This window comes from Cyclopterus lumpus, chromosome 5 (assembly GCF_009769545.1).
Source record: "Cyclopterus lumpus isolate fCycLum1 chromosome 5, fCycLum1.pri, whole genome shotgun sequence".
NCBI classification, from domain to species: Eukaryota; Metazoa; Chordata; class Actinopteri; order Perciformes; family Cyclopteridae; genus Cyclopterus; species Cyclopterus lumpus.
The window spans coordinates 12,762,951-12,783,313 of NC_046970.1; the positions used below are offsets into that span (position 1 = coordinate 12,762,951).

Consider the following 20,363-nt stretch of genomic DNA (forward strand, 5'->3'; position numbering starts at 1 on the left):
AAACTATAAGTGAACAACCACAACCTCACCCAGATGCTTGATCACAACAATACTGCAGGTTACATGATATTGATTCCTTAAAGACAATCTCCCTCTTTCTGTATCCCTCACAGTTCCTTCTCTCTGTCTCGCTCCCTCCCTCCCTCCATCCCTCCCTCCCTCACACAAACTTGCTCAGACAGCCCGGCAGATTACACCAACGTCCTACTTAATCCATGTCCCGCAACTGCAACCAAGTCCTGCTGTTCAGATGACTGCAATGATGACATAAACCTATCTGGTAAAAAGACAAAGCATGCACTGCATAATATATGTGATATTTTGATGGTGTATTTTGAGGAGAGCCACACATTTAGAAATATAGAGTATAAAGAAATCAACAATTCCTACACATAAATAAAATAAAATAAATGTTTTATAATCATCTTAAATTGTTATTAGAGCACTATAATGAACGGTTGCATTTATCAATATTTTAGACTACAATAATTAAACAGTGTAAGATACAGATATCAAACTGCACAAAATAATGTGATGCACCCCCAAACGCATGCATCACTGGATGTAGGAGGTGAAGGATAAATCCATAGCAACAGACCAGCTTTCTAGTGTGTGCCTGCATTCATTGTTCTCATTTGCTTTTCATCTTCCTGCTGTAGCTCGCTTTTCCTCTTCTTGCTGGCGTGGTTAAGGAGGGTGCTATACAGTGCACTGCACAGTCTGAGCCTATTGGGAACATACTGCTGACTCAGCCCAGGCCACTGCATTCATCTATCTGCACTGCAGTGCTGTCTCTGCTTACTCCGCCCCTCCCTTCCCTGCTCCTTCCCTCATTCAATGTGCCACCTTACACACGCACACACACACAGAGGAGGGGGGAAGAGAGGAAAGAAACACACATGAACATACAAACACTCACTCTCTCTCACACACACACACACACGCACACACAGAGGAGGGGGGAAAAGAGGAAAGAAACACACATGCACATACATACACATTCTCTCTCACACACACACACACAGAGAGGAAGGGGAAGAGAGGAAAGAAACACACATACATACACTCTCTCTCTCTCACACACACAGAGAGGAAGGGGAAGAGAGCAAAGAAACACAAATGCGCATACATACACTCTCTCTCTCTCTCACACACACACACACATACTTGCTTTAATAGATATGTGAGTGCGATTGCACCATGACACACCCAACCACATCAACTCAACAACAGAGACAATGTGATTGAAGCATTTTTGAAGTATATTGTGTTATTGTTGCAAAACCTTTTGCTAATCTCTTTCTGTCCCTTCCTGTCCTGTGTAGCTTTCAAACATTTTATCTGCCATGTTTGCAATATAAACAAGCAATTGTAATGATTATTGGCAAAAAAAAACACAAACAAAATAACTTTTAGAGTGTCAATGTGTATCATATCGGTTCAAAATCTGAAACATTGAAATTCCCAGTCATCACAGTAAATGAGGTGTTTAAACAGCAATACAAACATCCATCGCCATGACATGGTGGAAGATATTCTTCACGTTAAAGTGATTAACCAAAAACGACACCAGCCAGAGGTGTAACTGGAAGGCTGCTTTATTGTTTGGAAATAGATTCGTGCTCAAATGAAGATATTCTTTCACTGATTCTCATTTAATCGTCCCATGTGGTTGTGCAACACACGTCCTCTCTCTGACTGTATTAGTGGCAAGAGATAATGACAGTCAAAATATATATTTTTTCAGTTAGCCTATTTTCAGGAAAGAAAGGAAATTTATCTCAGTCATGCTACAAAAGAATGGCCTCATATACCGATTGGTAAACCAACATTTGGAAAATAAACAGAATGAAAAACCGAAGGCAAGCTGTTCCCTTTACTAGCCCAAGAGCTAGTAAACAGAACACACAGAGAGAGCACTTGTACAACATGACTCTACAAGATGTTAGTCCAGACAGTCTAATCTAGGTGGTGAGTTTTCAGTTTACAAGTTAATTTTAAATTCAATACATTGCTTCTATCGTGCTCCGTTTTGATTCACTCCCATGGGTTTTGAGATCCTTGTTGCTGATTTTATTGACAGACTAAATAGGAAGCTAAAAAGGCACGTGCCGTTAAGAGATATTGCACCATAAACAAACACACAGACAGTTAAGACAACTAACCCTTAAATCATTAGATATATCATATTGAAAGTGACAGCAAAATTAAAAATCAACTCCAAACTGCAGCAGTGTGTTAAGGGGAAACATGGAAGAGGGTTAGAGCAGAAACGAGCAAAAACTTGTCACACAAAATTAGCTGTGGCTCATACTGGGGCACACTGGTTAACCAGTGGTTGCCTGTTACAGGCTGTGTGTGTGTATGTGTGTGTGTGTGTGGGGGGGGGGGGGGGGGGGGGGTGCACGTGCGTGTGTGTGTGTGTGTGTGTGTGTGTGTGTGTGTGTGTGTGTGTGTGTGTGTGTAAAAGTGTGTGTGAGTCTGTCCGTGACTGTATTATCTTTTGTATGTACAATACAGGAAACTAGGGGCAAGACATCTTCACACATGTACAAAAGGGTATGCTGGTAGTGCAATCCTCTCATCAAGGCAGGCTCCACAATTTTCAGCAAGCAGTCAGTACAACACCATGCATTGTACGCTGGAACCCAGTATGCAGAAGTCCTGGGCAGGCCAGAGTTTTGGTTATTCTCTGAACATACCACACAAAAGAAAGAAGCATGATCAGTTACACTCTCTGGTTCTGGTATCACCTCAATGCAAGGAGTGGACAGGAGAGTATATATATATATATATGGATGTATATATATACACTATACTATATTTATATATATATATATATATATATATGTGTGTGTGTAATATAGCTCTGTATGTATTGATTTATACAGTTGTAAATACAATTCTGTTTTTTAATATAGATTCTTTTAGCTTACTCCCCTCTTTTTTGTGAAAAGTGAATAAAAAAAATCTACTCCATCTAATAAATGTATCACAGCCTAACACGTGTGACAAGGGGTGTCAGCTGGAAGCCATTCTATTCACGGTTATTTATATTTAGTGTTAGATTAATAGCTGTAGTTTTTTAAGTAATCCTGTATTTACAAAAAACTACACATGCCGTTAAAATAAAATAATATATTACATTATTTATAGTTTCTTAGAAAGTCCATTCTTCGCTTTTGCAGTTTGTGCCGTAAAGAACATTGCCTAAACTGTCATTTTATTTTTTCCCCCGAATGTATGAATGTGTGACTATTTTTTAGGTTTCTTTCTGTAATACGCATATCCATGGTGATCCAGGAGAAAATGGACGGCAGTTGCTTTTATGCTTATCATTCAGAGTTTTATTTGGATCAAGGTAACACCCACACTGATTTTGGAGATCTCATGCAGCAACTGGACCATAGAACTTGAGAATGGATGAGGGAGTTATTCATAAACAGGAAGTGACATCACTGCACAAAAGGAAGTGCAAAAACGGTGGTGTGGTGCTTAGGCTCACAGTACCATTAGAATGCATCCAGTGCTCTGTTGGTTATTTGGTATTTGTTATGCATTAGAGCAATATGACGAAAATGGCAAATGAGAGGCTCAGAGCACTTGTTGTCCAATACTGAAATCTAGGGCCTATCCTCTGAGCATGCCACTTCTGCTTCGGAAATAATTAAGTGTGCTGCTCAAACCAACATATCCCAATTCACTCTCATGACATCTCCTCACAGTGTTTCCTATATCTGTGATTGCTATCGGGGGTGTACATTATAATTTTGTTTATCGAAATTAATTGAGACTAGAGTCCATAATGACTTATCCACAAATGTAATCTGCTAACAATATAAACGCTACCCTTACAAGCGAGGGAAATGTTCCTTCTAGCCCTATAATTCTAAGCGTCATAAGCAGGAAGCGCCAAACTTTGCCCCTGATCGCGCGGCTGCCGAGTTAAGGCAGCCAGCCGAGATCATTGTCCATCAACATGGCATAAAACACAAAAGAGTAAAACATGATCTCATAAATACTCCCATCACATTCACTTGCATTTTGTTGCAGAGCTCATAATAGTACATCTATAATATCTCCTGAGAAAAAGGGATGAATTTTTCAAGCATTGCATACATTTCTAGGGTCTCTCTGTCTAATAATGACAGTGAAAAAACTGAAGGGGCAGGGCATACTTCACCCAATCCGACGCCATGGACAAAGGGCCACAGGGGATAACAAGGCAGATCTCTTTGGCTTCTCCACACACAATGTTCTCATCACCCATTCATCATTTTCTGTTTCTCATTGAAATAGGATACTATTAACACAACAAATATGTTCCAGCTCAAGACCATTTCCCTCAACATTATCTTGGATGTGGCTTATAAAAGTGTTTAAAGTAAGACTAATTACCCACAAAACACAGAAATTACATCTGGGAACGAAAAAAAACAACAACACAGACATGTAAATAAGCTACATGACATCAAATTATATAATAATCAGAACTCTTCTCAGGCCTTCCAGAAAGGTCTAACCACCGATAGAGAAACATCAGAAATAGAAAGGAGTTTGCCATACCTGTGAAATCCCCACAAACCACTTATGACTGACAGTAGAACTTCCAAAATGCCCGCTCACACAAAACTAAAGGCAGATGGTATGAAACATTACATAGGTGCATACAAATTATAAATATAAGCATTTTAGTTTCAAAGTGTTGCGCCCTTGAAAACATTTCAGTCCAAATTAACAAACATTTCAGTCCCATGAAACCCAGAGACATCCGTTTCCACATCTTACACACTCAATCTCCAGAGCAGCAAATAAATTGTTTGGATTTCACCTACTGATCCACTGTGGTGGCATTATTCATCAGCATATTCCATTCTTCTGTCTATAGAGGCTACAATTTAAACATTTGAAATGTGTTGAGTAATGAGACAAAAATTCTGATCCATTTTAGATTATCAACCCCAATATCACTTATCTTTGTTAAACAAAATTACTCTGAACTCTGAGCTTTCAAATTTTGACAATGTCTCAATCTTACAGTCGAGCCACTGTTGTGGTCTGAGTATTAGTGTCTTGTGGACTATGATAATTCATGCAAGATTTCTGATCAAAACATGCCATCATGCAAGTCATTTCTATGCATTGAACAAGCACAATTATTTATGTATTTGTTTGGAGTAAATGTAAGCCCTTGGCCCGAGTTGACCCCATAATAAACAGACCCTTACCCAATTGGTGTGAAAGCCCATGTAAAAAATGCATTTTGATGTGGGTATAACAAAGATAAAATGAGTAGAAGAGTTAAGTGACATGGGCAAAATATTGAATATTTATCTTTTTTGTCTGTTTGCATTTTTGCTGCTCAAATGAACAATTTCTAGCTTTAATAAAACGGAAAAGTACTTCCAACGCTCTCTGTCATTTGTGTCTTTCACTCACCAGTCATCCTTCTGTTTGCTCTTATAGAGTGAGTGTGTCATTTTGCTCCTCAAAACATTTCAGTACTAAATGACACAGGAGCACTCATTGGCTGCTTTAAGCGGACAATTCTTCAGCATCAAGCAGCATCCTTGTTTTTCCTTCACAACACTATCTTCCAAAGGAATCCATTACTCGCGTCCAGGCGCTGAATTCCTTTAGTGTTTTTTCACTGTACCTCTTGATGTAGAGTTACTTGTCTTATCTGTAGACCAGTGGTAAAGTGAGCAATCTGCCTTTCAGCAGACAAAGACATTTCTTTGTCTGTTTTTCATTCCCTTTTGTTAAGATCAGTAGTCTAGATACAACAGTGTCACACAGTATGCTGATTATGTTTGGTTTGATTGAAGTTCAAGAATCTTCAAGCTGTAACATACCAAGCTGCTTCCCTCTGCATCAATATAAGAATGAAGTCTGTAAACAAAATTATTGAGTATTATTTTTTTCTGACTTGCAAATTAAATAATCTGTACATCTGTGTGGGTGAGTTTCCTCTCGCTTTGCTTGAAGTTACATTATAATAATTGTGTTGTTATTACTGTGATTATTATCCAACTCTTTAACATTTAGATTCCTTGATGTCTTTTTGGTTTCTTCCTTTCTCTTTCCTCCCTTCCTTGCCCTCATTGTTGTCATCCTGTTTCTCCTTGTCAGGTTTGGTGACACTGTCATAAGAGGGCAGGGAGGCAGTTGAGGGAGTGCCCTCCTTCTTTTCTTGTTCCTGATTGTTCCCGCCATTCTCCACTTTGTTATTGGCTGGTTTGCGCTTGCAGACAAAACCCCGCCTTGCCAGGTAAGAACGGTAGGCCCTTTGAATGATTCTGGCTGACATATCCTCCTGCTTGCGCCTCAGAGTGGTGGTGATTGGCTCATAAGAGACCTTGGAGGGATTGGCGGCCACAAAACGCTCCTCCATTTGTTGCCTCAACATGTCCAACTCGCCACTGTCACCCAGTACACGTTTAGTAAAGGCAAACAGGATGTCCAGGCAGTGGATGCGGTCGCCACTCACCATAGGCATGTCCATGGCGATCAGTTCAATGGTGTTGGGGTTGGGGATTCGGAGCGGGTGTTCAAGTGCATCAGCAAAGTCAGAAAGCTTGGAATAGGTGATGAACTGGGATGCATCAGGGTCAAACTTCTCCCAAATCTCATAAAAGGTCTCAAAGTCGTCCTCACTGAGCGGGTCGGCACTCTCCTCTGTGGCTACACTGAAGTTCTCCAGGATGATGGCGATGTACATATTGACCACAATAAGGAATGAAATGATGATGTACATAACAAAGAAGAAGATTCCCACAGAAGGGTTTCCACAGTTTCCTGTGGCAGGTGTGCCAGAATTCTCAAGTAAGGGGTCGCAATCTGGAGGGTAGTTAAGAATGGGCAGTAGCAGGCCGTCCCAGCCAGCTGACGTCGTTATCATAAACAGGATGATCATACTGTTGCCAAAGGTCTCAAAGTTGTACATGTCATCAATTCCAGACTCGTGTCTCACATAGCCAAAGTTGGACATGCCAAAGATGGAGAAAATGAACATAACAAGGAAAAGTAGTAGGCCAATGTTGAACAAGGCAGGAAGTGACATCATCAGGGCAAACAGTAGAGTTCTTATTCCTTTAGCTCCTTTGATGAGACGCAGGATTCTGCCAATACGAGCAAGTCGAATCACCCTGAAGAGTGTTGGTGACACAAAGTACTTCTCAATAATGTCAGCCAGAAACATTCCTAGAGTTGAAAGGGAGCAAAAAGAGACACAGCATACATTTGGTTAAAATATACGTGATTGTATCACTGAATCACTCACTGCTTTACTTAATACACATTGCACTACTATACCTACAAGCAAGAACAGCACATTCATAGTTGTGTGCACATTGTGAAACAGGAGATCCAAAGAACAAACTACGAACTGTTCGTATAAGGGATAGTTATTCTGTTTGAGGTTTCAATCAAAACTGTTCGCAGTGAAGTCTGTAGATAATCCAGAGTAATAGAGAACATTGTTTCTGGATAAACACATTGCTGTTCATGGAGCCCACAAACTGACAAAAAATACATCCACAAGTAATATTGTGTGTCTATTAAGTATAATTAAGTGTAAAATGAATATAAAGCTTTACACATTTCCCTTAAACTCCATTCATTTGGGAAAAAAATAACTTTATTTATTGTTAAGACATTTTTAGTTTTTTCATTTTTGGGGAAGTGACCCTTGAAGCCATCTGTGTGTGCTGTACCATTATTATGGACGTGATGTGAGGTAATTACAATTAAGCAGCCTCACACTTCTTTTGCCGTAAATAACACTTTCAAATACTTGCCCACAATAGAAAGGATGACCACAACCACATCGAAGATGTTCCAGCCGTTGGTGAAGTAGTAGTGACGCAGTGCAAAGAGCTTCAATACAAACTCGCAAGTGAAGACCACAATGAAGATGAAGTTGACCCAGTAAAGCACATCCTCTGTGTCATCAGTCTGATCGTCTGTCTCCACCATCATGGTGACCATGTTGAGGCAGATGAGGATCATGATTGAGATGTCGAACACCTGCTGCGTCACAAAGTCAAAAATAAAGCCCTGGAATTTGTTCTGAGGAGAAAAGGAGGAAACAGAAGGAGAGATATTTGGATTAATTTGAATCTTCATCTTTTAGAAATGTACAAATGCAAACCTGTTTACAAATAAAGATGAAGAATGCAAAACAATATTTACCTGAGGCCTGGGTATTGGTTTTTGTGGCTTCTTTGACCCCAGTTTCTTCATGGCATTGTAGTATTTCTTCTGCTCTTCCGTCATGAAGATGTCCTGACCTCCAAAGTGAAGGGACAAAAACAATTTGGTTACAATTTGCAAGGATTTAGACCTTTCATTCTATACAGTTAAAATTTGCATGGGTATTTTGTAAAGAGAGATACAACAAAATGCTTATTGTATTTGTTTATTATGTTATGATTCTCAGCCTAAAGTAATAATTTAACATTTTGGGGAAATATGCTTACTCACTTTATTGTTCATAGACCATTCATCATTTCAAGTGTTGATTGTAAAAATAAAAGTTATTCTCCGAACAGTAAATGATCAGCTTAGAACATAGACTGGAAGCAGTTTAATAGTGAGCCAGGCTGTGTCGTTCCCTTGTTTCCAGTCTTTATGCTAAGCTACCTGGCAGAGCTTCCTATTTAATTGAAAGAAATTAAAAGTGATATTGATTTCTCATTTGACATCTAAAAAGTGAATAAGCATATTTTCCTAAACTATTCCTCATAAATAATCTACAAAGTAGCTTCTCATGAAGTGAGGAAAATAAATCTTATCTTTTTCTTTTGCTGGTTGAAGTTGTCAATGATGACACCAATGAAGAGGTTTAAGGTGAAGAACGAGCCAAAGATGATGAAGATGACAAAGTAGATGTACATGTACAAGTTGTCCTCGTAGATAGGCTGGTCCTCCACCTGTGTGGCAAAAGAGAACATTTGTACAAAACTGCACAACTACATGTTGATATGAAAGTCTGACTTTAAATCTGCAAAAAGCGTACCTTTCTAGAATCTATTGCTGCATACATAATGTCCATCCAGCCTTTAAATGTTGCCTGTCAAGTGGGCCGACATTGTGTGAGAAAACAGGTTAAACACTCAGCAGAGAGAAACACATGTGAAGTGACCGAAAGGTTTCTCACCACTTGCAGGAGTGCCAGGTATCCTGCACCCACATTGTCAAAATTGATCTTGACGTTTTTCCATCTGACTCCAGAAACGTTTGCATTAATGAGTGCAAAACACTCTGTTTTGTTGTTGACGACATCAGGGAGGAAGTTCTCCCCTGCTGTCTCATTGTAACAGAAGTAATACTTTCCAGCAAACATATTGACACCCATGATGCTGAAGATGAGCCAGAAGATGAGACACACTAGCAGCACATTCATGATGGAGGGAATTGCACCCACCAAGGCGTTCACCACAACCTGAAGAGAACAGCAAGAAAACAGAGCCGCTGTAACTTGGCAATCACACTGCAAGGAGATGCTCACACATAAGAATATCAACAGACACACATATAGAAATGCACATTCTTTCCCTCCATTAGAGGCTGTAGGTGTGTTATTTGATTTCTTGGTACAAGATGAAGCCCATCACAATAAAATAGTCATGGTTTGATGCAATTGTGAAATTGTTAACAAGTTGGAGTAAGTTAAGTTACCAGTGTACTAATGCAGATGAAGAGTGCATATGTGACACTTACTTAATCGTTCGAGCATTTAGTTATAACAAAAAATGGTGATCCATTTTCATCTCCACCTTTATATTAAATATCCATTTTTATATCACAATGTATTGTGCAACTCCCTAAAATGCATTATTCTTTACCTTCAAATATTCTATATATATATTGTGGCATCACAAGGGGACAGGTAGTGGAGGGGCGCTACATTGCCACTCAGGATCAGCGGCCACACCACAAAATGGCCGCCGTTGCCGACACTACATCTCCCAGACTGCTTCATCACTCACCCAGCTGCAGGTGCTTAAGGCACCTAATTGAGGCAGGGCTGGGAAGCTTCATAAAAGACAGAGGGGACCGCACATGGAGAGAGGGAGCTGGACAAGCAGTACGGGAAAGGACATCCATGAGGAGCAAAGGAGAACAGTGACTACAAAGAGGAGGACACCGTAACCTGGACTTTGCTTTGTTAAGTTTTTTTATTTAAGGAACCACTTTCTCCTCCAGGACACTTTATGTTGATTGATGGATTTTTTAAATTTTTGTTTAAATGAATCACCTGAGTTGCCTATGGCAGGGTACAATAAACCTTCCCCTTTAAACCTTCTGATTGTGCCTGTTTTTCCAGCTCTCTTGCACTGCCCCACCCTAGGGACAGCCCGTGACACAATAATATATATATATATATATATATATATATACACACATTATATATATAATGTATGTGTGTATATATATATATATATATATATATATATATATATATAGGTTCCAGCATGTCAACAACTGACTGCAGACAATGACAATGTGTATGTTTTCTAAATTAGCTCTGCAAAGCTAACATGACTAATAATGAACTTGCTGATAAGTACATTTAAAACATATATTGCTCAGTATCCCCAAACCATGACTGTGCATATGCTTTTATAAACTATGCTGCACTGGTAGCAGTGTGTGTATGATGAGGATATAAAGCTATAAGCTTAAGGAGGACACCAAATGAATGTGCATTTCGAAACACGGATGGTGCCATGGTAATAAAAAGCCAAATAAACCTTAATATGTATAAGTAAACATGGAATTTCAAAACTGTGTAGTTGGTTTGCCTAACAATAAGGACAAAGAATTAATATGATCAGTCAATATAGCTACTGCAAAATGATGTAATGAAAATCAGGGTAATGACATTCACTGAGGAGCGGTGAGCAGGGATGGGGAGGGGAGGGGGTTGGGGGGGGTATGCAAACAGAAGTTTGTTGATCTTCCAGTATGACAATGCCAAAGCCAAACTGTGATAAGATCAGATAACAGGACACTTGAGGCAGAGCAACAGTCAGAAGGTGCTGAACTTGGGAACTAAAACCATTGCTTTTTTCTGCCCAGCAACAACCAGAGGCTGATCCAATCAATCACCCATTAAAGTATTGAAACCTAACTATCATTGTAGAAAGAAAGTATGTCTTTCTCAGACAAAGCTCAATACAGAAATCCTGTAGAGGTGGTATCCAAATAGTTGACGTGGAAACAAGTTGTCAAGGATTAATCAAATGTGTGCAGACTGTATAACTATAAAATAACCAAGCACACACTGTTTAATTGACCATATGCACAGATGTATATATCAATGCGTTTGTCTATCACATGACAACTGAGCTCTGTAACATAGAAACACTTTGACAGGCTTGCTCAGATTGGATGACATCAGTCTTCATTAACCATGTCCAGCGATTTGGTTTTGTGGGATGGTTCATACCAACCTCTAGTTGTTCTCTCAGCTGGTACTGAACACTTCAGAGGTTATAATCCCTGTTATGGTCTCGTGTTTCATACGGCATGGGACAGATTTTTGAGGTGTTTTATTCTCAATGTTTAATATTCTCAATGGATAAATCATTGCAAATTGCCATACCATAGTACTAAATTAATAAAATATGAAATGAAATATGATAAATCAAGTCAGATGTATTGTGACCATCTGAGATGATCTGTATCCATGCAAAAAGCTTCTAATTAATAAAAGCTTTTACCTACAAAAATTTCCCTTTAGCAACATTTTTTTTTAATTCTGTTGTGCCATCTCAAGCATGCATTGATGCTTTTATTTAACCGGCATGCAGAAGGACCAGCTGTCTGGTATCTTAAGTCTTACCCTCATCCCTTCAAAACGTGACAGGGCCCTGAGGGGTCTCAAGGCCCTCAGTGTCCTGAGTGATTTAATCGGGCCTAGATCGGAGTAGCCCAACGCATTAGCTATAAGGCTGACTATAGACACCTACACAGATAGGGACAGAAGGAGAGGGGGAGACAAAGGGAAAGGAAAAGAGGACCCACATAGTTAGAGGGGATATAGAGAGAAAGGTGGGCCCTATATATACTGTAAAGATGGCTGAATGGTTATATATAGATATATATAAGTACATATATTATTGCTATATGCGTAAGTATATGTATCTACATATTGTTAAACAGGGGTTACTACAATAGACAAAGGTCAATAAAGTGTACATGACCCAAGTTTCCTTTTTTTCTTTTGTTATGTGTTTGCTTGCTTATGTTTGTGTTTGGTTTAGTTTGGCAAGCCAGTCTAGCTTGATAGCCAGCTTAACAGCACAGTAAGCACACCTGGAAAGAAACTTGTGGTTGACACAGTGAGAGGGAGAGAAGATAAAGAGTCAAACAAAGGGAAAAATTAGAGGAGAGATGTATTCACAAACACTAAATCAATGTGACACAATAATATACACACAGTACACAGTACACAGTACAAAACAGTACAGTTTCCACAGCAGAGAGCATCTTACTTAGAGAGGGGGAGAGAAAACGCAGAAGGTTGAGGACAACTTTCAGGGTTAGAAGAGAGAGGATAACCTGTGAAAGTACAAGTCCCAACACAGCACACAAACCTTACCCTAGACCCTCAAACACCGACCCCTCAGTCCCTCTCGACAGCTGCACAATGTCTCTCTTAACTTAAAGAGAGACACAGTTATAGGCACCTGCTGTGAGAGAGAGGACAGGTCAATATTAGGGTAGAGATGGAAAGTCAGGATAAGATATCTGCACAACACACGGGCCAATTAACTGTAGAATACATTGAGATTTCTGCATATTTGAGGTTTTCTATTGGAGAATGAAGAAGGGGTGTCAACCATAACTGGATACAACCGCATAACCTGTAGAACCTGATTAGGCTTCTTACAATAAATGGAAGATAAGATCCTGTCTGCATTTCTATTTCAGAAGAGAGAAGCCATCTCACACAGGTTGACGGTTACTTTATGCCCTTTTATTTTAAACCAAGCGTGATTGTTTTACCAAGCCCAGTTTTTTTTTTTTTTTTTTTTTCTTAAATAGTTGTGAAGGTAATCATTAGGCCTTAAGAACCCCTGCTCTATTGCTTCTAGTAAGCCAAAATTGAGACTTGCTCTCAACAAATACAAAACTCAACCGGGCAGTTGTGATTACATTTATTGAGCACATTCACACTCCCAAAAGGATAAACATTCTCCATTTTGGAGGTGTCATGAGCTTTCCTGTTGTGCTGCCACCACCGGGCCACAAAGTCAACAACACAATCTCATACTAACTGCTGGATTTTACAAATTAATGTATTCAGTGCCCCCTCAGTGGTAGTGGTCATGTATGTCCTATGTGTGAAAACACAGACTTGATGCACCCTTTTCTGAGTTCCACTTAGGGCCAGTTCACCCCACAATTCATCATAGTTTACTGCGCAATACCAGTCCAGTTTTTAGGAATAAAGTCCCTTTAAGAATGTTTTAGGACAGGCAACAATCAGCAGACACGAAGAAGTAGAAGTTTGTAACATGCTGGACATTTTTCATGTCCAAATACTGCACACTTATGGTAGAAACTCCAGGGTTTATCACTGCTCATCACTTAGAACGACCAATATATTCTTCATATTGAGACTGATAAAATAATGTTGAATAATTTACATTGTAAAAATAAGTATTAAATAGACTATTATCCCTTTTGTTTGGAGAAATGTAAAAATGTTATCAGATATAAACCATTCACAATAAAATTTCTCTTTTATGAATAGCAGACCTACTTGCTTTAAGAGATAACTTTGTTAAGATGTGTATTAATTGCATTACTCCTCTCAGCTCCTGTGAGTTGTTTTACTGTCATCTGAATTTGTTCATCATGTGGAAATGACATAAAAACACAACCACATCTGAGCTTAATTGAGCTATGTATTAGTGAAAGCCACATGATGTCTTCTTTCATCAAGCATGTCCTGGTGAGCTCTGATAAACTCCCTCGCTTGTGGTCTTAACGGGTACTGTGGTACTGTGGGAGTCACAGGAAACACATCACACAAGTAGGCACTTGGCAACTCCGAAATACCGCAAGTGTGGGTATTAGTACAGACCAAAAGATAAGTTCAGGAAACCATCAGGAAGCATAACATTCATTAGTGCATCCTTATCATGTGACAAAGAATGTTAATATTGAATCACGGACAGACTGGCGCCCTACAGTCAAGAAAAATGGAAAATTGGTGGTCTCGGGATAATGGACGACTTACCAACAGATACATGACTTAGCACAACATAAATCATACATGTAAGAGGATTAGTGCAACAATAAACAATATGAGTTATCAGATTAAATTCAATGTTATGAGGAAAGAATATGAATTATGAGAAAAAAAGTCAGAGGTTGTTTTTGAAATTGTTCACCAGTTTTCAAAACTGTAGGAAAATGTCAAAAAACTATTTACACATTGCACGATGCACGGTAGCAACTATCACTTATTCACTACTCTTTACTTTTTGTATGGTGGCATAATTTGAGTACACTATATAGTATGCCACAATTATCTTCACTTGAGAATTCAGACTACACTACAAAATTGCATACACAAAAGTGGGTTATGCTGTATATTCAAAGGTCTCTGGACCATTTTTCCATGTGCCTAGTCTTCTTTAGTCTATGGCGATACCATAACATTTAAATACACCATAAAAAATGCCTAAATTCCTGGAAAAGTGTGACTTTCATGGTGGCCTCATTGCACCAGGGCATAACATCCTGCCCTGGTGCTCACCAACTGCCTTTCATCCCCATGGCTTACTGTTACATTTAACTTGTGCTATAACTATGTCCCACCTTAACTTCCTGTTTCAACAGGAAATGCATCACATTAAAGCCACAGCCAGAACATGGCAATGCTGACAGGCACAGCTAATACCTCCCACAATCAGCTGCTTGTGGGAAGATCAATCAAGCTGTCAATCCAAATGCAGTTCAGTTCCTGCTACTGTAGTTGTCACAGTTTAGTTTTACAAATTACACAAATCCTTACAGAACCTATGTCTAAAGTGAGCTTTATGTCAGCAGCTGTACCGTACCATGATTTTCTACAATTTGCTTAGCTTGCCAAGGTCGATCTGGCTGTAATTTAAGGAATCAAGGACCCCATTTCATGTGGCCTTAACATTCAAGGGAGAGATTCTTCACACACAAATGACAGACAAGGACAACCCATACTTACATCCACAATGAAGAAGTCTAACCAACACCAGGCATTAGTGAAGTACTTGACAAAGCCGTAGGCCACCCATTTCAGCAACATCTCCAGGATGAAGATATAGGTGAAAACTCGATCAGCATACTCCAGAATTATCTTGATTGTCTTCCTCTGCTCAATGTAAACATCTTCAAAAGCCTGAAGAGGAGCACAGAGTCATCACATGGACAAAAGCTTTTTCAGCATTGATATATTACACATGTTGATGTTGCGAATGAGTAAACTGTGTGGTAAGCCACACCTTACAGTGTTGTGTTTGATGTTTCATTTCTACTAAACTGATCAAAATGACATAAAGAATTGCATGTCATCTTTATCAAAAGCAGCTTATAAACTTTGTTTACCTTTTTATAGAAAGAGTTGATAGAAAACTAGTTAAAAAATAAATTTTCATTAAGTCAAACTAGACTGATCATTCCCACAGCTCTTCCATTCTCCGTTGCCTGTATCCATTCTTCACCACATAAGTGTTTTGATTTGGGCACAGGCCTTCCCCCTACAGAAAGCTGCAAACCTAAGCTAGATTCTGCTGGTTGAAAGGTTGGTGCATTACAGCACAAAGCTGTCCATTAGCAACAATCATATCAAGAGCAGTTGCAGCAGAAGAAAAGCAGGAGATAATCTTTCTTGCGCACATCCATATGAGGTTCACTTTCTATAAATTAAGGCCACGATCTTGTTTCATTTATTCTGTTGATTTGGTTTGGATTCGTTATCTCCTAAATGTATCATACTTTTGTAAAGTACTGAGAAACTTTGTTTCGATATGTGCTTCATAATAATAATAATTAGAAGCTCTAGTAGTGAAATTATTATGTGTATGAGTGTATACAAAAATAGAAACACCTGTGTGCATGTGTGCTCCTACCAGGGCTCCACTGCTGAGCAGGATCATGAAGATGATGAGTGTTTCAAACCAGTTGTGTTCTACAATCAGGTAGCAGGTCTTCCTCAAGAACCACCAGTGTTTGCCCCAGCCATGAGTGATGGGAACATCACAGCACTGGTATTTGGCCACACACTCTGTAGGACAGATAAAAACACAACAGTTGATATAAACAGGAGACAGATGCATTATACTACCAAGGACACAAAACAAAATGTGTCACAATGGCATCAATATAGTGTGTACAATTTTAATAAGTATCCTTGTCTGTTTTTTTTTAACCAAAAACTCAGATAATAAACCCCACCTACCATCTGTCCAGCAGGCTGCTGGGTCAACATACTCCTCCACTACCTCCACCACTGCAACCTCCTCCACATCAGGCTTGATGTCTATTGTGCTGCCCTCAGACGAACTGGTGTCATCAAGCTAGGACAAATAGAGGACCAAAGAGATCAATTAAACCTATGATTTTCTCTCTGAATATTACTGGCTGCAACAGAAAGGATCTCAGCAGTGAGATGCAGAAAGGATCTCAGCAGTGAGATGCTGCACGCATCTGGACACGGCCCAGTGCCCGTACAGCCATTACATTAATGCCCCTATGGGTATTTATACGCATGTCATGATTTATTGCTAGAGGTATACATGTTGTAGCCATGTAGTGTAGCTAGGTCTCCCTCTGCCACCGCCTATTCTGCAGAGTTATTAACAGATTCAGAAGGAAGTAATTAAACATGACCAGTGATTGATTGCGCTGGTAATGATGGTCATAGTTATACATGCATAAATATAGATTCTTCAGGGATGAAGGATTCATTTATTTGTGATGAAAGGATTAAACATTGTTCAATGTGTGTATGAGTCAAACAACAGAGTCAGTTCAGTACAAAACTAATAAATCTGTGTGAAAAATACAAATAGTGTGTGCAATTTATACCAAGCAGATCTTTGCAATGCATATTAGTGCTTTCTTAATGTATTCAAATAAAGATTGCTCTGAATATGAATTACAGAGTTGTATTGTAAGAAAGAACATGAAATTCTCATAAAAACAAAAACAACAATGGCTTGATGAAATTCACCTGTACCAATAAATCATGGCATACCTTATCTTGACGACAGGTCAAGGTGAGGCAGGGCAAACTAGTAAAACACCAGCATGACATCATACTTATTGCAATACAGTAAACACAAACACATGCAGCCAATTCATTTCCCTAGAGAATGATACTGCACTTTATAATTTTAAGTAGTCAGCAAAGGACTCCATTCACACTCTCTTCTGCTCCTTCTCTCTTCTGTTTCTCTCTACCAAACAGCCAGATGGATCCCTGCTTTTCTGATTGGCTGTTAGCAGCGCTGTCTGTGTCTACTCCCTGCAGTGTGCTGTGTGGCTGTCTGTGGTGCAGGGAGGAGTGTTGTGTGGTTGGTTGAGGTGAGCCCTGTGTAATATGGACCTGAAGCAGGTACAGCAGTGATGCTGCTACATTATCTCTTTTCTTCCTACTACAAACCAGGTCAAGGTGACCCACGCAGCAGACTTCTGTACACGCTTTGGGTCTGGCTAACCCTTCATATTATACAGTAGACAGTATGTTTCACTGTCTGTCGTCTCGTCAGGACTTTGTCTCTCTCTGTCAGTAGGGTCAGCACTCAGGCTCAGTGTTACAGCTCTTATGTCTAAATGGATGTTCTGAAATGTCAAGTAAACTAAATGACTTCAGAGTGGCAGCTCAGACCAGTTCTGCTTAATGGTGGCATCAAAAGATGCCTAAACACAGACGTTTTCATCTGACTACATCACTGTACACTGTATATTACATGATTAAGTCACCTTTTTGGTAAACATAACTATATTGTGGTATTTATTTAGACAATGTTAAGATCCAAATTTAGAAACTACATGTCTAAACTGGTAAATAACTTGTGAAATACAAGGAATAGCTCTCTCCCTCCTTCAAGCAATAATTTGCTCAAACAATCATTAAACTCTTAAGCAATGACCAAGCAATGTCCATTGTCATACTCTTACCAGTCCTTCCTACTTACATCTTTACTGTTCTCCACATCCGATTCACTGCTGAAGTCTTCCGTGTTAAGGTTTTCAAAGTCCGACTCACCAACAGCGATAGGAACACAGACAGTCAGGTTGGGGTTGTGAATGAAGGACATGTAGTCTTCATCAATCATATACTTTCCCACACTGCTCCCAATGCCACTGGTGGTGCCATTGCCATTTTTAGCATAGTCCAGCTCACGGTTGATGTCTACTGTGTGGTTTGCAATGCAGTTAAGCTTCTTCTCGTACATGTCATCCAGAGGCTTCTGTTCATCCTCGTCAGGCTTGCCAGAGCAAGAAAATAGAACAAACAAAAAAAGGTTACTAGAAAATAAGAATAATGTCATAGAACTCTGAATAAAACAAACATTCATGAAACATCAGATATAGTTCAAGTTATAAAACAACCAACGATGAGTTTGATTAAGTGGTACCTTCTTGAGCACTGTTGCCATGAAAGCCTTGAACCAGGCAATTCCTGTCTTAATGCGGGCGACCGCAAGCTGGAGGTTGTTGGGCTCACCATCATCATCTGTGGCAGCGAGGTTGTCTGCACTGAACGAGCTCAGCAGCAAAGCCAAGAACAGGTTCAGCACCTTAGAAACAAACACCACAAAAGATCGAACCCATGCACTTACAGTAAATGGATGGTTAACAACTGGGAAACTAGAGCGGGCTACTATCATCCAATAGCATCTACACTATGTTATCTTTGTCTTTGCTTACCACCAGGTTTCCAATGACCATGACCATCATGAAGACGGTGAGGCACATGGTTTGTCCAGCCACCTCCATACAGTCCCACATGGTCTCAATCCATTCCCCACACAACACTCTGAAGACGATCAGGAAGGAGTGGAAGAAGTCATGCATGTGCCAGCGAGGCAGTTCACAGGTCTGGGCGATCTTACACACACAGTCCTTGTAGCTTTTGCCAAACAGCTGCATGCCCACCACGGCAAAGATGAAGACGATGATGGCCAGCACCAGGGTCAGATTACCCAGAGCTCCCACTGAGTTACCAATGATCTTGATCAGCATGTTGAGGGTGGGCCACGATTTGGCGAGTTTGAAGACTCTTAACTACAAAACATAAGATTATTCCACAGTTATTCATATTTGTACAATGATCGGAAAAGGATTGGATTTGAACAAACTGGTGTTTTTAATTTAATTTTAAAAGTCCATGTTAAGCAAATGTACAGCACATGTATGCTATGTGGTCTGGCACAAGCACAATATATAGACATTGAGAGGCTTTACAGTTGTACACAATGCAATGATTGTTAGCTAGTTTTAGAAGTTCTTTTGATTTGGAGCATTAAAGAGAGAAATTTGATGAATGTAAAGATAAACCTGCATTATGTTGAAATGTGAAAGTTAAAAGATGCATACTTTAATAACCAATCTTTAGCCATAAGAAGTAAATAAATGCTTACATCCCTGTCTCTACTTTCTTCCACTCACCAATCGGAATGACCTGAGCACTGACAGACCTTCCACATCAGCCAACATCAGCTCAACTAAGCTCAAAGTCACAATGAAGCCATCAAAGATGTTCCAGTTTTCCTGGAAGTAGTAATACGGATCCATGGCAACCAGCTTGGCAAACATCTCAGCAGCAAAGATGCCTGTGAAAACCTGTAAACCCACACAGAATAGCATATTAAGTTTATGCTTTTTATTCTTGAAAAAAATGGGATGCATCACAACCGCTCTATAAATTTGGGATTCCGTGACATTTTGTGATGTATTACATGATGAAACCGAATGATAAGGGCGTGTACACAGTGAGCAATGAATCTTAAGTGTTCATTGGAATTTCTAATTTCAGTAGGATTTATGAGTGCTTTATTTGTTTGACTTTTTAGTTACACCTGCTAGTGCAGCATGACGTCATTATTGAAGATACACTGGTTTACAGAAAGTAACAGTAGCAGTATTGAATGATGCAGTTTGGTTTCGTTGGACTGACTTTGTAAAATTGAAATTTTGAATTTGACATAAATTCTTAAATCTTTTATATTACTGTAAAAAGTCCCAACAATAATGCAATAATGGCACTAATGGCAAACATCCAAAAATGTCTTTCTTACATTGGATTTTACTTCATGTACTGCTAACAAAAAATTATTGGGATTTACGGACTCCAC

The 20,363-nt window shown here is 39.4% G+C and overlaps 1 protein-coding gene across 7 annotated transcripts in view; it reads right to left on the reverse strand.

The window, feature by feature from the left end:
- Positions 1–6,037: 6,037 nt before the first annotated feature.
- Positions 6,038–20,363, reverse strand: part of scn8ab (sodium channel, voltage gated, type VIII, alpha subunit b) — a 36,826-nt gene continuing 22,500 nt past the window's right edge. For 5 of the 7 annotated variants that reach the window (XM_034531956.1, XM_034531953.1, XM_034531954.1 and 2 more), the window contains exons 14-27: positions 19,678–19,851; positions 18,937–19,293; positions 18,645–18,806; positions 18,201–18,494; positions 16,460–16,577; positions 16,131–16,285; positions 15,227–15,400; positions 11,852–11,974; positions 9,161–9,445; positions 9,020–9,073; positions 8,796–8,933; positions 8,194–8,298; positions 7,800–8,070; positions 6,038–7,203 (exon numbers count right to left, since the gene is read on the reverse strand). In XM_034531956.1, the coding sequence (XP_034387847.1) occupies positions 6,038–7,203; positions 7,800–8,070; positions 8,194–8,298; positions 8,796–8,933; positions 9,020–9,073; positions 9,161–9,445; positions 11,852–11,974; positions 15,227–15,400; positions 16,131–16,285; positions 16,460–16,577; positions 18,201–18,494; positions 18,645–18,806; positions 18,937–19,293; positions 19,678–19,851 (3,576 nt within the window). The remainder of the gene's footprint in view (positions 7,204–7,799; positions 8,071–8,193; positions 8,299–8,795; positions 8,934–9,019; positions 9,074–9,160; positions 9,446–11,851; positions 11,975–15,226; positions 15,401–16,130; positions 16,286–16,459; positions 16,578–18,200; positions 18,495–18,644; positions 18,807–18,936; positions 19,294–19,677; positions 19,852–20,363) is intronic. The other 2 variants (XM_034531958.1, XM_034531959.1) reach the window with 1 other exon arrangement.